Genomic DNA, 18,636 nt, shown 5'->3' on the forward strand with positions numbered 1-18,636 from the left:
ATACATTGATATCATAAATCTGGCTATTAACTATTTATGTGAAGACAATTTTAAAGAAAACTAGACAGGATTAATTATCATATTGATATTTTTGGTGCTGTACTCCGAAAATATGCAAACATGCAGTGCCATTTTCAAATTTTTGGTGGCTTGTTTGGGATAATTGGATTAATGCATGTTTGGTACACCGAGACTCAAACAATTCGGATGCCTTAGGCAAAATGGTCATAGGGACCTTTTTCGAGAACAATAATTTAAACTTAATGGAGCAAGCTGAATGATGGCAGAGCTCGTAGTCATCATCAACGTCGCCGCAACTTTTGTCACTTGTCAGCGATTATCGATGATAATATCGTAGTAATGTAATAAAAAATTATAGATGGTGCTTTCGTCATAACAACTTCTATCCATGTCATTAACAAAATTATATATATATATTCCCTTATAATATTATCGACTTTAAGTAATTCTTTTAACTTTTATTTTGTTGAATAATGATACTTTACCAAAAAGTAGGTGAGATAATAGGTGTTGGCAAGATGTGAAAAGATGAAAAAATTCACTGTATTTTGAACAATCCAATGATAAGTTATAATATGACATTATGTTAGGAAAATAGAAGGGGATTTGTCGTTAAAAATAAGCCAGCTGTGGGAGGAGCCAACTCGGCGACGACTGGGAGAGGCTTCTGGTAGCGTGAGGCTGGGGGTGGGGGTGGGGTGAGAGGAAGAAGATGCTGGGAGTTTTTTATTTTTTTAATTTCTTATTTTTTATAATTTAATTTCTAACTTATTTTAATGTAATAAATGGAAAGATACTATTTTATCCTTCCAAAAATATTAAATAATAGTCAAAGTCAAAATTCTTAGTCAACTAACAGAAATTTGGATGAAAACCGTTCAAAAGGGCATTCGCCGCAATGTTTCGAAACATTTGGGGTGACGGTTGCATTTAATTAAAGGTTTGGGAAAATTCTACTAATATTTTAAAAGTTTAGGACCTCTGCTGCAATTTTTCCTGAACATTATGTCCATGTAGCACGATTGTATTTTGTTTGGGTCCGAAATTTTTGTTAGTTTCAATTTTTATATTTTCTATTAATTAATTTATGACAAATATTTTTTTGGGTAAATTAAATTTGTTAAAATATTTATGTTTGTAGTATTCGTAACTAAAAATCGTTCGTAATCTTTAAATATTTTTTATATGATTAATTATCGACAAAATTTTAGGCAAAAATATGAAAATTTTAAAATTGAGTGCTTTAGGTGACCACCTAATATACCTGATGCTTTTGGTTGATCTGTTTGGTACATAAAATTAATATTGTAAATAATTTTTTGTTTTTCTTACTTAATATTGTCTATACTACTATACCTCCTTTTGGGTTCTCTTCCATTTTAAATGACTTTCTATATATTAAAATTTTTTAATTTACATCCTCAATAGAATGCTGAGATGAGAGAAACAGATTCTATTGTTATTCTATTTCATATCTTTACCTAATAATTTCGACTTGGTCTCAAATTCTTTTTGGTTTACGACCAATCCACAAAGTGAAAAATAATAATGAATTTGGTACTTGTTCAACACAATTTAATGAAAAGTTAGAAAGTTGACAAAATTAAATTTGACATTATAAGTTTGACATATTGTTAATGTCTACTTATTATTATCGAATATAGAAGAATAGTTCTTTTTTGAAATTATAAACAAATAATGAATTAGTTTTAAAATAACGAACAATAATAAATAAAATTGAACAAATTTAAGAAAGAGGGTCATACCACATAATTTATAGGACTTACTATTCAATTCTATTGAATTAAAATAATCCGTAACTTACAATTAATGAAGTCAAAGTGAGCATAGCCACCAAACCTAGAATTGATCAAAAAATAAAATAAAATAAAATAAAATTTAAAATACCCATATGATATAACCCAATTTTTTAACCATTAGAATTAGAAATTAGAATCATACTCTGATCTCATTATTTAGACATTAGAATACTGATTATTATAGTCTGAATACATATACATAAATCATAATACATGAATGAAGACCCAATTGCAGTCAAAGTCAGAATTCCCAGAAAAAGGATTCAATTCCAATTTGGCAATTTCCCGTGTAATTAATCTGAGTTCAGAATCTCAGACGGCAATTGGAATACCTTCAGTTCAGGCCTCAGGGTAGTGTCACTGTGTCAAACTGCGGCGGCAAAGGAGAAGACGACAGTGGCGGTGGCTGGAATTGGCACCCCTCCGTTCCGCCAGTGCTGACTGCTGACAATGCCACCCACTCCGTTGTAATTGTCCCCAATTAATATGTTTTTATTCAATCATAAAACAAATTAAAAAAAGGCCATTTGAAAACCATTTTTGTATCTTGATTCATTACGAGGAGCAGTTTTTTTAAAGGGCAAACTTGACCTCTATAAAAATCAACAGCCCTTCATGGAGAAAAATATAAATTCATTGTCTTGGAATTATTTTGATCCTTCATGGAGCAATTTTTAGCCAAACATAATCTCTCATTCAGATGTGACATTGTAGTTTGTGTACTATTTCACTCCCCAATTATAAGGTTGTGATGATGTCTCTTAATTCTTCCAAGTTCAATAAGTGGCTATTGTCAATTTTATCCCGTAAATGGACGGATCGTAATAAGTAGTAAAGTAGAGATTTTGAGTCCGGATTATCGTTCTCAAGAGAACTATACTTTAATACTCAATTTATTATTTCTAACATCTAGTTGACGAAAATAAACGAGAACAATGATTAAAAGTGATTTTTATTCTAACTACTTAAAAGTTCGCGAGTGCAATATAGAATGAGTGAGAATTCAAATAATGAATGGGTATTAGGGCGGAATAACTTCACCTATTGGTCACCTTTACTTCTAATATCAAGATTCATAAAATATAAAGTAGTGTTCGGTCGAATTCTTCTACAATATTCAATTTACCCATCGCGAGTTCTCATTGAGTCTATTTAAATAATTCAATTCCATATCTCTATGCGAATCAACATTATTTAAATGAAATAATAATTTTAAGAATTCATATATGACCGCAACAATTAATATAGGTATCTCTACACGTTATATTAATTTATCGAATTTTAATATGTGGTCTAAATAAGAATCTGTATCTCTACGCAATTATTATTCACGAAATCATTGAATAATTGGCCAGAAAATTCAAAGTATTAAGAACATGATTAAAACCCACACATATAATCACAACGAACAAGAATATTAAATAAAAGAAATAAAATGTCCCAAATAGTTACATTGTTTGCCCTAAAATCAAATTAACTACTCATAGTAATGAAAGAAAAACAATAAATTCATCACCGGATTTGTAGTAAAGACGTAGAAGAAAAAGTAGAATTCTTGCAACAAAATCTCATTCCCCTTTCAATCAACGATTTAGATCTTCAATTGCTTGGCGTTTTCCTCATTTGAATTTCTATTTTGATTCTCCAATTATGTTATCTTGCCCCTCAATATATGAAGAATCCTTCCAAAAGTGTGAGAAATATGTATTTATAGGTGTTTCCTCCATTTGTGTGAAAGTATGATTTTTATGGATTTCAAAACGATCCAAAAATGAAATCAATCCCGATGCAGGGCCTAAGCGCCGCAAACAAATTTAGGTAGCGCCTAAGCACCGATGACAACACTTGGGCGCTATGATTGCAGTGCCTAAGTGCTGAATTTTGGGGAAAAATAAAAAACATAGCGTTTGGACGCTACAGGATAGCGCTTGGGGGCTATCGTCAATTCGATCGCACTGCACAATGTTCAATCTTTTCATCATAACTTTTTTTCTCGATATCTGATCGAGGCAATTCAATATGCGGTGGAAATTTAACTCAAAGGGCTACAACTTTGCTTCAGATACTATTTTCAAATTCAATCATTTTCCATGTTAAAAGTTGGTCATAATACGAGTCTAAAAACGATGCATACATTTCTTCAGTTGGAACTTGATGTGTGATCATATTTTGATTATATTTCATCCATTTAATGTCTTTCTTTATTCAATTGACTTCGAGAACTTTTTATTATTTGCACTTTAGTCCCTGAACTTTGGATCTCTTACGATTTAGCCATTTTCTCCAACTTTGTCGACTTTTGCTTATTTCCTTCAATTTCTTGTACCATCATTGAATTTTACACGTTTAACAACAAATGCAATAATTTATACCATAATTCATTCAAGAAGCAACAAAATGTCATCATTTTAAAGTCTTGAATAAATGTATATAATACACTTATCAGTGGCTATTAATGGGGACAGAGGAAGAAAGGAAGTGAGCTATGACGATGAAGATGACGATAACGATGAATTGGAAATGGATTGAAGAATTGTGGGGTTATATCGGAATTTGCTATAGCCTATAGATGAATAGATATTTGCTAAAATTTTAATTTTGAAATTTCTTGGGTTCATATTCTATACAAATAATTTATTTCTATAATCTAATTACAGTTTTCCACCTTTAAAAAGAGATCGTTTATTTTGTTTTATTTTTCGTTTTTTTGGCGTTAAATCAAAATTTGGAATCTTAATCACGATCTTGGTTTGCTTTAATCGTGAATGGTGTTCACCGATCACCCAATTTCAGTTGCCTATTTTTATTTCTAAAGTACATTTTGATGACTTGAATATATTGGTATATTCAATGCTGACAGATAATTTAAATTGGTAGAAGCAGTGTTATAAAAAGCAAAAAGCATGATTAGATGTAGAGATCAAACTTTCAACTTTATGAGCTTAGGAAAAAGCATTTTCTTATTTTTAATATTATTTTAAATATTTAATCACTCTAAAAATTATATTATAATTAAAATAATACATATCAAACATCTAAAATTATAAAATACTATCTTTACTTAACAGTCAATAGTCGATAGATAACTTTTAAACGCTTGGCATGTTATTGAACGTTTGGAATCCTAAGAGTATAATATCACACCTTAAAATAAAATACTTCTAAAATAGCCCTTGAAACACTAATGGATGTATAAATCATACAAAAACAAATTATTATTCAACAATTGCACCAAATGTCCATGAATATTTATTTCGAAATCAAATGAACCAGTTAATGTATTCTCTTCAGTCTTCACCAAATTCAAATTTCTTACTTGCCGTTGAGGAAGGTAGATTGGATTTGGAGCAGTCGAGTTTCACCATTTTTCTATTTTCCTTTGGCCACCGTTTTATTTAAAAAATTTTAACGTTGTTTTATTTTTTACTCTTGTACAGATAAAGTCATTTAAAATTTTGAAACTAAGATCAAATAAAAGAGTTCTAAAAATGAAAAAAAAGATAAAAAATAATAATTAATAAAGCAGGGCTAGGCGCTTGCGATCAATTTGGCAGTTGATCGCTTAATTTAGCTCTCATTGTCAAGGCGTGACGTTTCACTCATAGCTTGCGTCTAAGTGCGCTTTTTAGAATACTGGCATAGAAGTGTTCAGGTGATTTGTTAGGATTTTGAATTGTACTTTTATGTTGGGGTTCGATGGTAATGTGGGTGCATGGGTGGTTCTTTTCGATTGTGGTAATTGGCCACGAGAGGAGAGGAAGGGACAGTGGTGGATCTAGATTTCTTGTGTTGTGGTAAAAAATTAAAGTCTAATTTTTTTTATAAGTAATATAATATTAATGAAAATAAATTTATATGCATTTTAATACTTTGAAAACTTTTTAGAATTATATCACAATCAATATTGTTAAATGAATTTTGCTACTTGTATAATTTTTTTCATCATTTCGTTGATAGATATTGAGTTAACGACAAGTAAATTAAATTGAATATAAGAAATAAATGAATTGAAATAAAATTTACATTTAATATATGAATTAAATAAAATTTAAATCTAATACAAAAATAATTGAAAAGCAATTCAAATTATATTTAATCCATAAAGATCCTAAAATTTTTGACGTTGTGCAAAAATAATTGTTAATGAAATAATTGAAATTTTATAAAGAAAAGATGAGTTAGATGCATCTTTTTAAGATGTACGTTTGACACATGTTTAATTATCTTCGATATGAATCTAATGTAGTTTTCAAGACGAGCTTATAGATGACGTAGGCGATATGTGGATTCGGATAGTATACGATCATTGGCGAATTTTAAAAATTAACATGTTATCGAAATTCTCGAATACTAATTTGGAACAGCCTACTTTGATACATTGTAACTTTTACTACGATTGATCATTTCACATGCTTTTAACTGAGGAAAAATTAGGCCATGACCACTTTAAAATTGTATTAAGAATGCAATATTTTCAATTTCATTTGACCTCCCGTAATGAGTGCATCAAAATAGGTAGTAAAAGGGTCAAAATAACTATTTTCTAAAAAAAAATGAAAAATAAAAAATTTTGTGGGGTCATTTGACCCTACATTACCCCATATGGGTCTGCCCTTAGGGAGGGATGCGAGGATTTTTATTTTTATTTTTTATTTTTATTATAGATTTGCTACATGTACAATCAATTTTAAAAATAGGTTGACAGAAAATAAAAAAATAAAAAAAAGGAAACAATTTTTGTCAAACTGTTTTTATTTTTATTTTTATTATATTATTTTTTTATATGTTAGCCTATCTATCAAAGGAGGTGTACAAATAACAAAAACCCTTTTTCTTTTTCTTTTTTCTTTTCTTTTGGGGGGCGGCGTGGGTTGGGAAGGTGTTTGGGTGGGGATTACATTGAAGAAGAAGAGGTTATGTCCTTTATTTTTACTAATTGTTTTACGTGTGTTCTATTTGTAAATTTTGAAGAGATGGGTCTCCCATTGCAATTTTCCCATTATATTTTTATTCTTTTTTTTTTCGGTCTATTTTATTGAAAATTCGTTATTTAAAAATGGACGAAATGAGAGATTTGGTATATTTGTGAAGTGTTGGGAAAGTCTTATTCTGTTGAGGTAGATTGATGACAGATTGCAAAAGTTGAGGACAAATAATGCAAATTTCCCCATATAACCTGGCTGTCTCAAAAGGATCTTCATTTAGTCTTGTGTCCAACTACCTCAAACCTTCTCTCTTTCTCTCTCTCTCTCTCTCTAGAAAAAAAATGAGCAGTTTGAGCATGGTGGAGGCAAAGCTGCCGGCGGGGTTTAGGTTCCATCCAAGAGATGATGAACTTATATGTGATTACTTGATGAAATGGGTGTCCACAAGCGGTGGAGGTGGTGGCGCCGCTTCTGGACATGGCCGGCCTCCTCTACTGATCGAAGTTGACCTCAACAAATGTGAACCATGGGACATTCCTGGTTAGTACTCTATCCAAATCTTAACTTGCAATCAACGTGTATGATTTCATGATATATTTGACATATTGATGTAATTAAATAATATCGAACGAGATTAACAAATTGTGATGTTTGGTCTCGTCGAGCATATCAAACTTGGCCTTAATTATCTTCCACTTCTATGGCCAGAAATTGATGCTAGGAATAGAAAGTTTTGCTTAACTGTTTGATTTTATGTACATAAGCCCTTTTACCACTCAAAGCAAAGCCAACAATATTTGATCTTAATTAAATTCGTAAGGCCTATGGATTTTTCATAATTCTGGTCTTATATAAGCAAATAATTCTACAATTTTGAATTTTCAAAGATTTTTTTTTTGAAAAATTTCTTTAATATTTGTCATTTTAATTTCTAGAATATAAAACCTGAAAGCTAGTTATCTTCAAAACGATCAAGTCCATAAATATTTGATTATATATCCATGAAAATATATTATACTCTCTGCATGTGTTGCATGGATTAAACAAATGGGAGACTTTTTTGGAACCCTCTCAGTTTTTTTGTTTTTTTTTTAACAGGATAAATACAATTGATATACTGGAAATAGAAATTAATATCTTGATGTACATATTTATAAAAAATAAAAATAAAAATAAATCTCTTTCATCATGTAGTTTATATGTCTGTGTATTACATTTTTTTAAATAATCTCTTGCAAATTCTTATAATCCATTTTTTTTTCCGAGAAATTGACATTCTTGGCTCTGTCATAACCAAAAGATGGCAACAGCCGTTTGAGGTAACAATTCAACTAATTAAATCCTTTCGAAGTCACATCATGCATCGACGCTTTGAACCTAATCTCAACTACACACGTGTACACAGTAATAAATATTTCACGTTGAATTGAACAAGACAATAAACAAGATATTTCACGCACTTCTCTTCTTTTTATAATCTACACGTGTTCAATTTATGCAATAGATTTTTTTAAGCTGGATCGAATTAAAATTATTCGGACCCAGTTAATATGAATCCCTAGTCGACCGTATAAACATTCTGGAAACCTTGAGCTCGCAGATATAAAAAATCCGAATAGACAAGTCTAACAAGAAAATTGTTGAAGAAAATTCGTAGTTGAAACAGTGATCTATCAACTCGATACTTTAGCTGTGTAATGACTGATTAAGGTTGAATGACTACAAACTTCAACGTTGAACTTCATATCTGTCAGTTATCCAATTTCTGCAGTTACCCTCTAATTAATGTCTCTCAATTATTAATTGGACTATTATTGGAGATTTTGAAAGTTTCGCCATTATTGGTCTAATTAAATCCAGCTATTATGCGTGACTCGCGTTGTGTCCCACACTTGTTTGGACTATTTTCCACGTGGTTGTTTCCTACAGGTCCATATCACCCCGCAAGCGTCATTCCCCTATCGATTCTGATGTCATAAAATCTTGCTCTCTCTTTTTTTTTTTTTTTTCCTGAACTTATTTATGAATATTATAGATACGAGTGACAACTATGATGAATGATTTTGACTTCCCTAGTGTGCATTAAGAGCTTGTACTGGTAACTGATTAGCATCTAATTCTAATTCCATTCTACAGAAAATGCATGTGTTGGAGGCAAAGATTGGTACTTTTACAACCAACTTGACCGGAAATATGCGACTGGATCAAGAACAAATCGAGCCACTATTTCTGGATATTGGAAGGCAACTGGGAAGGATAGGGCAGTACTTCGAAGGGGTACTCTAGTCGGTATGAGAAAGACTTTGGTATTCTACGAGGGTCGGGCACCCAAAGGGAGAAAGACAAGTTGGATTATGCACGAATTTCGCCTCGAAGGACCCCTTGCTCCTCCTAAATTTATTTCTCCTGTTATGGTATGGTGTCCATAATCTACTCTCTTACATCTTAATAACTAACTAGGTTAATAATTATAATTACCTTACTCTTAAAATACTTTAAATTTGACTAATTTTATATCTTTGTCTCTTTGATACAGGTAGATTGGGTGTTATGCAGAGTGTTCAACAAAAACAGATCAGAACTGTGTGCCAAACAAGAATTGGGAAGCACTCTTCCACCATTAGTTGAACCCTACATTACCTTTGACCAAGTTGATGAGCAAGTGTCCTGCTTCTCCATTCTTATCCCAAACCAAACAAACCCTAATTTCTCAAACCTCGCCCAAATGGATCAAGATTTGTCCACTTTTCCACATCAACTTGGAGTGCATAGTAATTCAAACCCATGTTATGATAAAAAGCTGGTGACTGATGTTTTGGAGCATGTTTTCACGAGGGACACAATGAACCCTAACACGAAGGGATCCCCGAGCTTCGGGGAAGGAAGTGCTGAGAGTTACTTGTCTGAAGTTGGCTTCCAACAGCCTCCCGTGTGGAATTACTATTGATTAATGGAATTTCAACCCTAGTTTTTGTCTGTAAACTGTTATATATATGTGTTTGGACTCCATTATTTTGAAAGAATGTATTTTGAAATAGCATATTGGTGGATAATGTATGATTAAAAAATGAAGAAAAGTTTTGATTTGCGTATAATATTATTTAATTGAAGAATACATGGTTGAAATAATGTCAAATCACTGTTTAAAAGTATATATATATATATATTTTTTTGAAAATAATGCAGCTCAAACGGGGCCATATATTAGACTTGCTAGGTCAAATATATATATATATATATTGGATTTTCTAAGTTTAGCGATGTAAAACCGAATTTAATTGACTTTCGTTGCAAAACTTTATTATACTTTTATTGAATAATATTGTTTATGAAATGACTGACATGAAGTTAAATACTAGTTGATGGAATGATTGGGAGTGGCGAAGTCAATGAAATCCCAGTTATCTCTTCCTCCACTTGATTTTTCTTTGAAGGGTACTCACTATTCAGTAGAAGATAGCCACGGTTTCACAACGTGGTTCATGAATAATCAACTTACCATATGGGTTTATTTTACTCAACTTGTGTTTAATTTTACATTAAATTAAATATATACTATTGTTTAATTAATCATTTGAAATCAATATATAATATTACCTGCCAAAACAAATATTAGGCAATTGGATTTGATTATTAATGAAGATTTGAAATGGATGCGAAGTATTAGCTAGCTGGGTACATTACGTGAGAGGAATATATTTATAAAATTAAATAATAAGATAAAGACACTGGTTATTAATTAGACCAACTATACTATATAGATCTAAGTCTTATTTGTAGTTGGGTCATTAAATGTATGAGAAATGAAATTATTTTATTACAAGCAGTGGCGGAGGGAGGTGGGAGCCGTTAGAGATTTAGGATTATCCTTTTGAAATAATATTTACATCTTTATTTGCAAAAAGAACCATGCTGTAGTAACAGGGGGCTGATCGCCCCCTAACAAAACCCCACCAATAGGGGGTGGGGCCCTCTTTTTGGCGCTCGACCCACCCCAATTGGTGGGGTTCTGTCATGGGGGTGGTCAGCCCCCATGTTACACCAGTAATTTCCTTGCAAAAATGGCTGTGAAAGAAAGTGTGAAAAAGAAAAAGGAGTGAGAGGTAATTAATGATAGGGAAAATTAAACCATTGGCTTTCGTCTATTGTCTCAATTTAACCATCAAACTTTCTATATAAGTTGCTCAATGAATCTGCGATGGCGAAAATCGTTTAAATCTATATTAATCGTCTACGTTAAAGTGGATTTGCCATGTTTGATACGTGGGAAATTCTGAAGAGAAAAATTGTTGGATTTTTCAATACTATTATGTTATTGCATTGTTTAAAAAATATATTTGTAGTTAAACTTTGCCCCCATCAAATCGTAGTTTTGACTTCACCCCAGACAATAAGTGATATGATAACATTGAGGATGTAATAAAGATCGAAATGTTAAATATATGTCTAAAGAAATTATATTTTACAATAGCGATTTAATCTAATACATCATATGCGAAGATAAAGGTCGAAAAATATATAGATTTAATTAAATGTTTGGTTAATGATTTTCATATGTGATACAAGTTACTTATAACTCGCACGTTCTTAGTTTAATCATTGGTAAGTGTGATTTTACAAGTACAAATGAAATTAAATTATTTTAGAGAATGAAATTAGTTAAAAATAAAAAATACTGCACCAGAACATATCTTAGAAGCTTCAAAAATGAAAATGTTAACCTTATATAGGCCTCATTTGGGAGTGATTTTTCGTCCCAAAAAATTAATTTTTTGATCGTTATTTCACTATTTTAACTATAATTTTTGACTTCTTCTCTCACAAGTAGCCCCTACTTTTCTCCTAACAGTCAAAAAATCAATTCTCAAAATCACTACCGAGCAGGCCCATAATATAGTAGAAAGGTCGGATTGCACTGTACAAGAGAAGTGAGAAAGGAGACCCTATCAACTTGTTTCGACTTTCAACATAAGATAATAAACTTATAAGTTCAATTGTATATATAATGATTCAAACAAGGTAATATTTGTATCAAAAGAGGATGATTAATGAAAGTGATGGTTAGAGATAGCATCAACTTTTATTTATTTAATATTCATATAACAATTTAATAAAATTCAATTATCAACTTGCTTATTTTTTCCGCCCATGACACTACACAGTAATAAAAGAAAACGCGTTTGTGTTATATATTTATTATATGGCGACTATCAACTGAACAGGTAATTACAAGACTATTATATAAACACTGAAATCAATATGAGATCACAACAGAGATTCATTCATTGACTTGATTATTAATTTTCCAAATAAATTAATATTTGTTATTGTTCATCTTCCATCATTAAAGTCAAGACTCAAGAGAGAAGTCTTTAAATATGCAATAGTCTAGACTCTCGCTCACATTGTCCGTCTCGAATACTACATTGCATTGCTCGCCCTTTACATCCAAAATTAATGACCCGATGTTTTCAAAAATTTCACTTATTAAGTATAATAACAAATTGATTAATAAATTCAGGGTTGACTGTAAATTTTACTTCGTCATCTCATTCACTACATCGAGTTAATTTCGGCTTATTGCCTTACTCCTTTTTTTTGTTCAACTATTATGATCTTTGTCTTATAGTCAACTAAACAAATTTTAATGTCATTTTCACGTTCACACGAGGAGGTACTAAATTATTCCAAGTTCAAACAATAGGGATATTAATATTATTTTTTGTTCTCATTGTGTGAATAAAATTGAATACATAATACATGTGAAGGATAAAAGTATTAGAGTTAGGTTGGGATGGGATGGGATGGGAATGGCATGAGGAGCCAAAAAAGTCTAATTGGGGTGCTAAACAACATTTTTCCTCATTGTTAGCAAGATTGTGTAATTTCTTAATAGTCAATAATTTTGTTTAACTTTTCTGTTTTCCCTGTTGTTAACTTCATGGTTTTGTCAAGATTTACTCTTAATCCAACATATTGGTTTGAACATCTAATAGTCCAACATATTGGTTTGAATATCCATTAGACAGTATTTGTGGGGGGGGGGGGGGGGGGGTGGGTTTTTTTTTTTTTTTTTTTTTTTTTTTGGGGGGGGGGTTGGAATTTTTGTAGAAGGAATACAAAGGAAAGAATAATCATGAGTTTAAAGGATAGGATAGATTATAATCTGAAAAAATAATAAATTTTTAAATGTTATTTTTCAATAATTAAATTTAGTCCCTACTTGGTGGAGATTAAAATCAGATTTTTAGTAAATTATGATAGAAGATAATGAAATGTGTGCTTGAAAACTTCTGGAACTTATAAAATATATGTTTAAAATTAATTGTAAATTTTCACTTAAATTAAAATTTGGATTTTAATCCCCACTAAAAATGGCTTAATATCTTATTGATTATTTAACAAAAGCATTGTATCATATCGTACTTCAATTTTAAAACATGAATTTCTCTGCTTGTAAAGAAGCAGTGTTGCCAGAATAAATATAGATGCTACCAACTGGCAGCATCTGCTTAGTCCATCTTTTATTTTTTACAGGAAATTACCTAGTGTTTTCTATACAAATTTCAGTAGCATATTTTCTGTACAAATAGCATATCTTTTCATACAATATATGACATTTACTTCTTATATTCAATTTAAATCTAAACATAAAACTTTCAAAACGTCCAGTGGAATTTTTGAATAACATAATGTATTTTAGTTAATTGTTTTTGTCATGAAAGCTTGCTATAGGGATTTTTCAAAACGTTGTTTTTGGGGGCTCAATTTGAAGTTTCATTTCTCTACCAAACAATCAATCAAACGGCTCCAACCCATAACCTAGATTGCTTCTCAATTTCACCTACATAGTATAAGATAACAGTGATGATAACTACAAAGGCAAGAAGAACAACAGTAGAAGATGGCAAAAGAAGAGACCAAAATCAAAGGAAAGTCACTGATTGTCTCTTAAAGGCCACATTTTTCTCTCTTTTTCATACACAAATCATACACATTTCTAGGGTTATGAAATAGCATATATACAGGGTTAAGTTACGCTTTAGTTAGACCAATATTTAAAGTCATTCAAAAGGTAATATATATGGGTCGTGAGTAGCATTAATTTTTTAAGCTAATTCCAACAGTCCACATTATTTTTGGGTCGATCATTTAGACTTAATTGTTGGTAGCAATTTCACTTATTGCCCAATGCCTATAAAAATTCAATCCGACGGTTTCATCATAGTTCGGAATTCATTGTATATCAAAACCCAACGGTAGTTATATTTAAATTACCTTTGAAAAATTATATTTTAAAATAAGCCACAGAGAACTTGCTCTCTTCAACCTCCTTATTATTATTTTTTTTTTTTTGGGAGCTGTGAAAGGGAGGAAGTCTGGTTTGGCAACTTGTATATAATGTCAAGGATGCAATAGCAAAGGCAGCCCAGTGGAAATTGATCCCTTTCTTTGAGGTACTTTCCAGGCTTATTTTGTAAATTTGCAAAGAATTTGTAAATCAATAAAGAACCGATGGTTTACATTCGGATCAGATCACAGGCATATGGTAAAACTCGATCGATTCTAATAAGTTGTGACGCGTTCGATTTTGAACAACTAAACCAGTCCAGCTACAGTAGTTAGGCTGATCTGGTTCATCGGTTATCCAATTGGACTTATCGGTCCACTCCAATTATAAATAGCTATAATTCGACCATTCAAAGGATTTATAGTACGCAATCCACGACATTAACGCCAAGTTTGACCAAACATGATTGATGAAACTAACTTAAAATTGCTATAGTTGAATAATCAATGGTCATTGTGAACTTGTGACATATTTAACCGTGGATTACATCAGAATAAACTATGGGGATTGAAAGTGCAATTTTAAAAATAGTAAATAAAAGCGCAGGGTCACTAAAGGTTAAGACCTACACGAGCAATTTTTGAATAATTAAACCAATATCTTCTACCGACTTTGATAATTGCGCTGATCATTTTGTTGGCAACCATTTAACCAAACTTTTTACTGTATAATGAAAGATTTAAGGAGCTTACCGACAACTGAAAAATTGAGGGTAGAATTTAGACAAAAGTCCACGGTGTGTAAAACGAAAAACCGACAAGTATGACAATGCAACAAAATTGCTAGCCAATTTGTTTTTCAGATTGTGGACGAAATCAACAAAATTTTCTGCATATTATCAAAATTATAAGTTACAAATCAGAAACTACAGTCAAACACAGAGATCACAAGCAGAGTTATTTAGCCCTTGTTTGAGCCCCATTCTTGACGAAAAAATGTATTTTTTGAATATTGTATTGATGAAAAATATGCGATTAAAAAATAAAGAAAAGTTTTGAATTGACGTGTAATATTATTTTAATGAAAAATGTGTGGTTGAAATGAGATCAAATCACTGTTGAAAAATGTATTTTGATGAAAATAATGGAGCTTAACCAATTATAATAAAATTCGAATATTGTAGAAATGAGGCGAATCTTAAATCACTTTGATTTTTCCCCATTGTTTTGAACGGAAATGCCGCTTAAATCACAAATTCTAGGTTTACTTGTATTTTTGCAAAAAAAAAAAGGGTGAAAAAATTGGTTCGAATCAGTGGGATTTTGGTTGGATTATCGTGATATTTTCTGATTTGTGGAAGAAAGAATGGAAGAATCATGTCGAAGTTTCTAGAAAGAAGGTGAATAATTGACCTACGAATGCCTTTTTGCGATTTGTAGGTTTCATCTTGCATCGTACTATTCAGTAATATTTTCTCCAATTTTGTGATGCACAGTTTTTTTTAGTTTGCCGTCAAATTCCTTTTAGGGATGGTAATGCATCAACTTGGCCCGACTCACCCTTCAAGTGAGTGTGCCCGTGCTGTCTTTGGAGCGAGCCAGGCATGAGCCAATTTGCCTAGAAATTTTCGGGTGGCCGAGCCGTCGTTCAATTAATTATTTTAACATTAAAATTTATTTTATTGTTTAGTAAAAGAGAAATTTAGAAAATGGGAATTTAAAATTCAGGTTTCCAAACAGCTTCTTGAGAAATAGCGAGTTCGCTTGCCAGTGGGCTGCTTTGTGAGCTCGTCCTTACGAATTAACGAGCAACTGATCCAATTTAGCATGGACAACTTACAAAAATATCCTTAAAATTAGATGTGTTTTGAAAAATTATATGAAAAATTTTTAGAAAGTAAAAAATACTGTGTAAAATGAAAAAGTGACACAATATCACTTTTTTATAAAAAAATTGTCACTTTTTTTTACAAACTCAAAAAAGTGACAAAATTCAAAAAAAGTGACATGAACACTAAAAAAGTTATACAAACTCAAAAAAAGTGACACAAACTTAAAAAAAAAGTAACAAACACCAAAATAGAACCATCGATTATTGCAGCACTAGTAATCACGTTCTCAACATAATCAGCATATTCAGGACAAAATTCACACGAACATGGTGGCGATTCTTAACATAATCAACATGTGCATTGTCCACATGCTAATTATGTTAGAAAAATATAACATATTATGTCACTTTTTTTATCTTCTTCAAAAAGTGACTAATATTTAAAAAAAAAAAAGTGTCAAAAATTTAAAATGTGACAAAAAAACTCAAAAAAGTGACACAGTATCACTTTTTTTATGAAAAAATTGACATACAATCTCACTTTTATTACAAAATGATGTTTGCCACTAAAAAAGTGATAAAAATTTCAAGAAAGCAACTGAAACAAAGAAGAAGCAACAAACAGTAAAAAAAAGTGACAAATACTAAAAAAATTAACAAATTTCAAAAAAAGTGACAAATTTAAAAAAAAAGATAGAAATCAAGAAGGTGACAAATATTAAAAAAGTGATAAAAATTCAAAAAAGTGATGAAAATTTAAAAAAAGTGACAACTTCTTTTATATGTTGTCTTTTTGTAATTATATTTTACTTCTATTAACTAACATATTAACTTGGCTTTGGAAGACAAAAATTCAAAAAAGTGACAAATAAATCAAAATATTATAATAGATCCAGTAGATAGTTGAATTTCTTTTGCATATTGTCTCTTTGTAATTATATATTTTATTTCTATTAAACATATTAACTTGATTCATCCAAGAATGGTAAAATGTAAAGAACCTTCTAATCAAGAAGCACGATTAAGTGCATCAGCTTACCTATATATTAAGTAAAAATGTATGTATTTCATGGCCCTGATTTCTAAATAGACCCAAAGCCATACACTAGAACTACATAACAGCCCTTCATAACAACTTATGTGTTTAAGGCATCATGATCCCAAACCCAATACAATCAACCAACCCAATACATAACAGAATAGTTTAGTCTTCACTCTGCCCCCTAGCACAAACCCAATTCTTCACTTTCAATATCCTGTTTTCTCACCTCGGTCAAGCTTCACACTAACATCACTTTCTTTTTTTTTTTTTAATTATAGATGCAGACACAATTGCATTCATCATCATTTATTTCTATAGTTCCTTATATGATTTAAGCAAACAAACAAGATCAAGCAATGCTTACAATAGCACTTTACAAATTTGTTATGTCAACTATAGAATGACTAAAAACTTGAAAGAGCAAATTTCAAGTATTATTAAGTTCAAGAAGGTGGAGAAAAGAAATAAAATTTTTATGTTCAAAAGAAGATCTCGCCAGGGTTCAGTGCCACATTAAAGGAAGGCTCAAAGCCAAGCTTTAGAAAAGATTTACTACGTATCACTATTAATATTCATACACACCTGCAGCTCCGCAGTTAAGTGAGTGTCTGGCAAAGAGCTTTCTTCGCGTATTGCAGCAAATGCACAATAGCCATAAACATAGGATAGGGTCGCCAATCTGGTCCTCACTACAAACAAAATGGATGATAAAGTCAAGAAGCAATAGCCATAAGAACGGACCCCTTTTTACTACCTTAAAACAAATGCAGCATTTTTTGGTACGAGCAACTTCCATTGTTTACTTCTTCCTTCTTGCTGACTTGGGATTTCGAAACCAATACTATACTAAAGGTTGGCCTAAGCACTGGCGCAGGTCACTTCATTCTGCCATCTTACCCATATTCTATTTCCCGTCTCAGTACCTTCGATGAATAACTAATTGATCGCGGAGAAAAGAAATAATCATTTATAGCAACAACATTGCTTTTCAACTTTTACTAATAGGGCCAGAATTTCCTCACTAAATTTCCTTCTATTACTTTTGTTTACAACTTGGTAGCTATGAAAATTTCTAAAAAGCATAACATCACATATGAATATCAAAATCAGAAGAAAAAACCTTCCAATTCCAATCTTATATTCATCATTTGCAGATGGGCTTAAGGGGCACTTAACCTTTGAAAAAAATGAAGATGCAGCAATGGATTTTGGGAATGTATACCATTTCATGCCATCTAGAGTTTAACACCCAAAATCAGTTTCTGATATTTCCTCAACCATAAAATATATTTTCAAGATGGGAACCACTTCAGAGCTAACGGTTGCTAGCCCGAGGTAGTGGCCACTCCTTGGAAGGCCAGGCGGTCAGGCAAAGGAGGTTTCTACTACAATGCAAGTCGAGGAAGAGACTCTCGACAGTATCATCACAATAGTCTCGAAACTAAGCACCTTGGATTCCCCTTCATCTATCAGCTTTGGCCATCGACACACTCATGGTTTTGCTTTTGTTTCGTGAGCTGTTCAACGAGAAAGAAGATTAGAGTTATCAGCTTCTCAAATAAAGGGATAGCTCGAATGTTCTCAAGCACCCATGGAAATGCATTGATATAAATTTCCATAATTAAATCTGAATTTGATTGGATTTTCTGGGTTTTGATTTTGGTTTAATTGGGTATTGTTGAAGGTGGGAAGAAGATGAAGTGGCCT

At 31.5% G+C, this 18,636-nt stretch overlaps 1 protein-coding gene across 1 annotated transcript; it reads left to right on the plus strand.

Annotated features, from left to right (window-relative positions):
* The first annotated feature begins 7,061 nt into the window (after positions 1 to 7,061).
* On the plus strand, positions 7,062 to 9,837 carry LOC111373481 (NAC domain-containing protein 21/22-like). The gene is made up of 3 exons (XM_022996015.1): positions 7,062 to 7,306; positions 8,903 to 9,180; positions 9,303 to 9,837. The coding sequence occupies exons 1-3, from the start codon at positions 7,108 to 7,110 to the stop codon at positions 9,711 to 9,713; spliced, it is 888 nt and encodes a 295-aa protein (XP_022851783.1). The 5' UTR covers positions 7,062 to 7,107; the 3' UTR covers positions 9,714 to 9,837.
* The last annotated feature ends 8,799 nt before the right edge of the window (positions 9,838 to 18,636 follow it).

The sequence above is a fragment of the Olea europaea genome, unplaced genomic scaffold (genome assembly GCF_002742605.1).
Source record: "Olea europaea var. sylvestris unplaced genomic scaffold, O_europaea_v1 scaffold1137, whole genome shotgun sequence".
In the NCBI taxonomy this organism is placed as follows: domain Eukaryota; kingdom Viridiplantae; phylum Streptophyta; class Magnoliopsida; order Lamiales; family Oleaceae; genus Olea; species Olea europaea.